At 40.8% G+C, this 7,789-nt stretch overlaps 1 protein-coding gene across 1 annotated transcript in view; it reads left to right on the top strand.

Moving 5' to 3' along the window:
* The first annotated feature begins 856 nt into the window (after positions 1-856).
* jarid2b (jumonji and AT-rich interaction domain containing 2b) overlaps positions 857-7,789 on the top strand; it is a 154,238-nt gene continuing 147,305 nt past the window's right edge. The window contains 1 exon segment of the mRNA XM_029442647.1: positions 857-964. Coding sequence (XP_029298507.1) covers positions 899-964 — 66 coding nt within the window. The 5' untranslated portion in view covers positions 857-898.

Raw genomic sequence — 7,789 nt, 5'->3', positions numbered from 1 at the left:
CACGTAGGTATTACGTACTATATTTACGTAGGTAAGTATTCGCCCGGTAATTTTGAACATGCTAAAAACATCAGCGTTCAACAACGCACCCCAGCGTAACACCGCCTTCTCTTAACGAATACTACTTATACCTTACCTTATATCTACGTACACCAGCGTGTTGCCGATATTTTGTATATGCCATATTTTTGTATACGTTATGCATTCATTGGGCATTCGTCTGATACATTTTGTATAAGTAAGTGATATGGTATCAATAGGTTAGACATGCGTATCTGTATATGTTCACTTTCCAATCCGATGAAAAGTTGGACGTATTTGGACTCTGACAAATTTTCATATACGCGATTGCGATCCGCCAGTAAACGGAGAAAAGAAGAACAGAAGAGGTTGACGCGGCCGCTTGAGGGCAGAGCTCAGATGTGGCACTCTTGAAAAGTTTTAAAAGTTAGCCTACATATTTAATGCGTAGGCCTACGTTCACTGGCTAGCAGTCAGTGAACAGTACATACAAGGATCATGTCATTATGGGTACCTCAGCATAGTTTAAAAAGTTAGCATCTACCTTAATGAATCACTGATTTTATACTACACCCGGCAAGCACGCCCAGTGATGCAAATCTAATGATCTACGATGAAATGTCGCCAACAGGTGCATTCTTGGTCTAGCTAACATGCTAAATGCTAAAATGTTCGCGGTGGATCCTCGAGCTGCTATTTCTGCATTCACTGAGTAACTTTGAGCTTCAGTGAGGTGTGACAACTCTCTGTTGTTCTTTATAATAATTCCCGATGTGACTGCGGAGCTTCAACCCGTTCAAAACATTTTGAATTTGAGAGCAGAGGGACGGAGAGCCTGAGTGGACTTTTTAGCTTTGAGAAAGAAAGAGCAGAGAAGATGAACCTGGAGCAGATTGAGGAAGACTTTGCGGTGCACAAGACTCGCAGAAAGCCGTTCAGACAGGTGAGTACAACAACAACAACAAACTCACTGAAGTTAGTCTCCAGATAAGAATGAAAACAACCGCTGTGTTGCCTGGCAACGTAGAGTCGCGTGTGCGTGCTACAGAAGCGTATACTGTGGTGTGTAAACACTGATTGTGTATTTGGCTGTAACATTTGTGTTTGTGTGGCTGTATATGTGGAGTTTATATTGTTTATACAGCTTTGTGTTGTCTGCTTTGGTGATGTTATATTCTGCTGTTGATTCTATAAGAAGTGTAACGCTGTTAAATGTTATTTTGGTTCAATTGTTTGAGTTTTGTCTCTTTTGGTTCACTTTAGTGAGGCTACACTGAAGATGGGGGTTGTATATTTATAATTGATAGGGTTAGGGTTAGGGTTAGGGTTATATAATATAATTATTTTTATTATATGAAAATAATCGTTACTTGTAGCCCAGGATAAAAATGTACCATTTTATCATTCTTGTTTTGGGGCAATTCATTCAATGAGTTGTGAACACTATACACATCAAATATACTGCACAGCAACAATGTGCTTGACCAGTAAATTTACAGTATTTGGAGGTCAGTCAAAAATGTAACCAAACACATTCACACTCAAACACAGAGTAGATCAGGGATCGTGGAATTCAGACGAGAACTTCCATCAAAGGGCGGCTGTCAAGCGCCGCAAAGAGCCTGAGCATTCCTGCGGTTTAACACTATACTTTAAAACTCAAGGGCCGACCAAGTCCCCGGAAACACCCCCACTCGCTTCCACACTCCACCCCTGTATGTAATTAAAGTATCAGAGGGATGCAGGCCCACAGTGAACAGAGTGAGGGAAGCAAACATGTCTGTGGAGAGGACACACACATGCATTGAAATTATACGATATTGGCAAAGACAACAATGTTTCTTGTATCTTTAGCATTGAGTGCACATGAGGACACTGTGGTGACAGCTCAGCTGACTGCCAGCTGTGTGTGACCAACAAACGCAGATAAAAGAGCCGGCAGCTGTGGAACAAATGACCTTAAACAATAGTGAATAATTAACATAGTTAAAAGCAATTAACATCTTAAAAATCCAAGCAGTACATTTTCGACTAGATTGAAGATGAAATGTCATTCTTGACTTAAGGCAAATTGTCAAAATAAATCTTAACTCAAGATCGTCTTACTAGCTTTTCCACTTCTTGTAGGAGCTTTTAACAACAATATGTGCAATCTTCTTTGTGGATGTTGTTACCCATAGCAAAGAATAGTATTGAATTTCAGTCACATGAAAATAACTGTACATACAGTATATGGTATATTTCGGTGGGTGATGACAACTGATCAAACTACATTCGCTGATGAAGACCATGATGACAGTTTGGGCAAAAGTCAGTAAGCAGACCTTTTATTAAGGGAAGTTTAGCTTTTTGCTAAACGTAAGGGTACCGCCAGTTAGCTTTGCCTAGCATAAAGACTGAACATATTGGGAAACAGCTAGCCTGGCTCCGTCCAAAGGTCACACATTCTGATTATTATTATTATTATTATCTGATTATTATAAGCTAAATGCTTTTCACATTGTTCATATACAAAATGCAGAAGGCAGAAAATGGTTTACTGGTTTGTCTGCAATTGTTATTCAGCTCAAAGTCCATTTGTATTTGCCTCAGCAAAAATGATGTTGTGTTCTTTTTTTGTTTCACATCATGACAAGAGATTCTTTTATGATTGAACTTGGTCGATAATTGTCCACCGTGTTAGGTCGGCAGTTCAGACCCATATTTATGTTTCTTTTGACACATCTGCTGAATGTGAAAACAGCACTTGTCACAGCTGCACGTTGGTGGTTTCTAGAAGCTGCTCTGAAGTGACATTTTAATCTGACATATTTCTCTGAATGACATTCAACTTGGCAGCACTATTAACTCCCATCTGCTCCACAAAAACACTCTCAAAAAGGATGCAGTTACGACAAACTATTTGTGAAGTGTGTATGTGGGGCTGTATGCAAACGTGTGAATGACTGTGTGTGTGGGAGTGTGCGTGGGCAGCGAGGGTGAGTTCACCACAAAAGACATCCAGTGAACAGAGAGCATGAAGCATATGACCAGCCCTGAGGAAGAGTGTGTGTCTGTGTGTGTCTGTGTGTGTTTGAGTTTCATAACTTTTCAATGCTGCTTATAAACCTCTGCAGCGGAAAAGATGAGCTGCAAAAAACGTCAACCCAGTTTTGCACCTGTGGTACCGTGGCAAGCTATTGATCTAAAAAAAATACAAAGCAAATGTGATGCAGCTTCAGTCCATTCATCATGTGTTATTTAAAAAATTTGACCTAAAATCAGTTTCACATCTGTAGTAAGCACGCAGGCTGTAGCAGGGGGGGAAGAAAGGGTGTGGAAGTCAGTGTGGTGCATATAGCACCTCTCACTTTCTTGCAGGAGATTGGATTTCACTGCCCGTCGATGATTGCCTTTTAACCATAACCATCATCCCTTAATTTAAACTGAGTATTTTAGTTGCTAACAATAACCTCAGTTTATCAGCCATCAGGAATTGTTTGTCATTTCTGCAGCCACATAATGTTAGGTAGCGCATCGTAAATTGTTTAAATGTTCTCCCAACAATTCTTCCAAATCACACGACAAAATCTGTTGTTTATCCACGCCCTCTAGTACGACGCAGAGAAGCTGTTACCAATGCAGTTTTATGATATGACAACACTATTATTAATGCTTGGTTAGGTTTTGCCACAAAAACTACTTGGTTGAGGAAACATAATGGTTTGGATTAAAGAGACTTCGTCGTCACGATAACAATGACAAACATGGTTAAGGATATGGAACAATCGTGCCGATAATGCTTTCAAAAACCAACATCAATTTCCTATTTTAAAGTCATTTGTTGACCGATCCATCCCCTTCTCCTTCCTAGTTGGACTTTGTCACTCTGTAACCTTGTCACTTGACTTCCTCCTTTGCTCCTGTCATATTTACTACGGCCCCTTGAGGGCTTTGTAAATTAAATGTCAACATATGTCGTTTTAGGGCACTTGTTGAAACAACTGATGCTGTCTTTCCTTTTTGGAGGACAGTGTCGCAATTGAGTGCTATGTTGATGCTATAGTATAAGTATAAGTATGCTATAATGAATACTGTAGGAAGAAAATTGAAGTAAAAGTGAAACTATCGAACAATTTTCTTATCGCTTATTGATGACGTCTCTGCCGTGATACATGTTGCTAGCGTTTTATCAGGCCAGACCTATCGGAGACACAATCTCAAAAGCACACACATAAAAGCTGATGCTGGGTATTAAACCAATCCGGGCCAACTGTTCCGCTCAGAACCAGACAGCCTCTATTAAAGGCAGCGTGCCCCCGCTGCTGAGAAGCCACTGTATTTGCCTGCCACAGGGGTTGGCAAGGAGGACGAAATGTCATGTACTAGGCCTCTTCTGCCAAGGCAAATGACAAAAATGTGTTCAGTTTGACAAAAGAGGTGTGACATACTCTGCGCCGCTCTGCTGCCAAGCCAGCAGTGAGACAATAATTCACTGAAAAATGGAAACGTTCACTGGAACAATCTACTGGATAATTCTGGTGCAAATGAATCTGCTTTCCTCTAACTGTGCTTGTTGAATTATCTTCCAATGTGGGCTGCATGCTGGCTTCCGTTCTGGTCAGACAGTGGTATTCTAATTTGATTTACCGGTATTACATATTTAGGAGCCTGTGCACGCCTGCTTGAGGAGATTTCAAGCTGCCTTGCACCTTTTGGATTAGTGCCATTATATTTACATTACAGAGACATTAGATTTACTTATATGACTTTCAGTGGCAGTGATAAAAGCCATTTTGGAAAATATGCGCGCTGCTATCCTGAAATCAATCGGCTGATTTCCATTTTTGGACGGGAACACAGCCCTTCCAATATTTATTCAGGTCAGGCCATTGTGTTTTCCCACATGCTATGAATTCATTTGGAGTGGAAATGCGCTTACATATCTCAAGTGTGTGGTGTGTTTTCTCTCTGTCTCTCCCCTAACACTCACACTCACACAGACACACCATAATGGCATTTTATTGCAGTTCTGTGCTGGCTAATTGTTGTGTTTGGCCCGCTTCTCAGAGTATAAGCAGGCAGGTGGCAGGTTATGTTTTATTTTTCTGCAAATCTAAACAACATAAAGTGTTGGAGACAGGCAACTTCCCCAATTGAGCAGCCTGCAGGAGTCAGTGAACCACAAAAGCTTTATTGCTTGTTAGGCAGGAGAAGCATGGAGGATCGAGCGAGGGTAGGGAGAGAAAGAAAACAAGTGAGAGAGGGAAATAGACAGCATTTGTGTTTGTGTATGTATGGTTGGCCCCCAAATCTAATCCACTTTCCAATCTCAGGCCATGATAGAGGTGTTTGGTCTTCCAAAGCCTGAGGCAACGTCCACTTCACTCAGAGGATGGTGGGCGCAAAGCTAAGGTCAAAGGTCATCATCTGGATAGTTTTAGCTATTTGGGAACGTCCCCTTTAGCGCTGATTGAGGTCATACAGTGTGGCCTCAAAACCCTAATCCCCTCTGCAGTCTGGCTATTGGCATAGAGTTTCCATGCACAGGAGAAAAGTATTTTTGACAATGCAAATAACTGTGCGAATTTAATGTTTTCCTTTTGATTGGAAAAAGACGTACTGTGGAATTTATTTTGGGCAAAATAAAATAAATAAAATCTTCAGGGAAGTAGTTAATGTATTTTGTGAAATTGATTGCTTCAGTGAGTGCGCTTTGAATAACACGTTTTGGCAAAAAGCACATGTAGATCTATGTGTTGTCTAGAAACAAGATATCCCTATTCAATACTTCCTTAACTTATGGTATGAATAAATAAACCTTATTGAGGTAGCAGATGAATAATTAATACCCTTTTAAGATTAAAAAGATGCACTAATTACCCAAACAAACCAATGAGAATTTACAGAAAATTATTGAGCAGCATTGGCCGGAATACCAAGTTTGAACCAGCCAGTGACTGATTGAGCTTCGGTGTCGCTTTATCCAATATACTTTTATGTGTTCCCACTGTGTTAATAACATGCAGTTTATGGAGTGTGTTCAGTAATTAAATAATGCAGAATGACATTGAGGGGAAAACAGCGGATTATTTCTTTTATTTTTTTCATGCCTTCTGCACCGCGGCCCTCTTGTGGCTCTAATGGGATACAGATGGCGGCCAGAGGTTGTCCGACAGGCGGTCGGCACCGCAGACTGAGACCAGCGGGGAGTGTCCTGAAACTTTGTTCACCACATTACTGTGCCCCACATGCCATGCCTGGGGCCCACTGTGTGTGTGTGTGTGTGTGTGTGTGTGTGTGTGTGTGTGTGTGTGTGTGCGTGTGCGTGTGCGTGTGCGTGTGCATGTGCGTGTGCCATAAAGAGACAGAGAGAGACTTCTACTCTGTCAAATACCTGAATCAGAGAAGAGAAAAACAATTCAAGTGCCACATCAGGCTATACGGAGCAATGTTCTTTATCCGTACAAAATGTCATATGGTGGCACAGAAACATGTTACATGATGAGCTTCTTTTTTGATATATATATATATATACATACATATTTTAACAATTAGGGTTTTTGTAGATTTGTAACAGCTAAAACTTTATTATTTATGACTAAATAATGACTTTTTCCCTCACTAAATGTAACTATAGTCTTCACCAGACTCTCTCCATTTTCATCCAACCTCCATGGCCTGGAGCAACGCTAGACCATTAAAATATATTGCCACAGAGGCATCTGTTGGGTGGAAGGCCTTAAATACAAACTACTTGACAGTAAGAGCCAATTTGTCTTGAATCCAGACTGTCTCGCTACTGGGACACAAACTGAGTTCCAGCAACAGAACACTCCCTAATTGTTAACCTATAACTCCCACAAGTTTGAGATTAGCCAGATTGTGAACACTTTGGTTGCATTTTGATAAATGCCATACAAGCAGCACATACTGCATGTGGTATCACGAGTCTATCAAAAACCCTCTATTGTTTCTTGTCTGCTACATTGAATTCCACACCATCCAATTTCTAGTGATATCACACTATTCAAAATACGTATAGAAAAGGATATTATCTCCCAATAACACCAGCACGTGTGAGTGCTACTGTCTGTCCATAGGAAAAAACGTTTGTGGTCATTGGTAGTGATTCCTGTCATTTTGTTTCTTCACAACCAACATTATTACAATTATAAATAATACCACAAATGAATCCAGAGAGTGTTATGGCGGCATGAAGTTAATTTGCTTTGTTGACTTGACTGTGACTTGGGAAGGGCTCACGGTGGGACAGTGCCTAGTTTGGGACAGCCTTTTGGGAAAAGCCTTTTGATTAACCATACGAATCCTCCTCAGAATGCTCCAGAGAACTGATGGGATGTGGCGTTTCAAAAGATCCGTGGGTCAGAGAGCCTTTGAACTTTGACCCTTGATCTGTGGCTCTTCACAAAGGCCCGGAGACAAAGAGGGTGAGCAAAAGTGGCACCTCCTGAGCTGCGCAGCGTGAGCATCGTGGAATATGAGAAGTATGACATATGGTGAGGAAAGAAGAGCTAAAAAAGAGGTTGAAAGTTAACAATCTAGTGTTTTTGAAGCGTTATCTGGTCAGAAAGATGAAGTTGTGACATTTGTATTTTGTAGACATCATATTGTTAATTAGCGTATGATAGGGACAATTAAAACATATCCCATTTGGAAATAGCATGACAGTTAATTGTGAAGCTTAGATCCCTTGACTAAATAAAGGATGAGGATGAGAGAGTGCAGGACAGCTCGAGAAAGCCATTGCGAGTTGGCAGCCCTCCTG

The sequence above is a fragment of the Cottoperca gobio genome, chromosome 11 (genome assembly GCF_900634415.1).
Source record: "Cottoperca gobio chromosome 11, fCotGob3.1, whole genome shotgun sequence".
Taxonomy (NCBI): Eukaryota; Metazoa; Chordata; class Actinopteri; order Perciformes; family Bovichtidae; genus Cottoperca; species Cottoperca gobio.
This window is presented reverse-complemented; position numbering and strand designations above follow the sequence as displayed.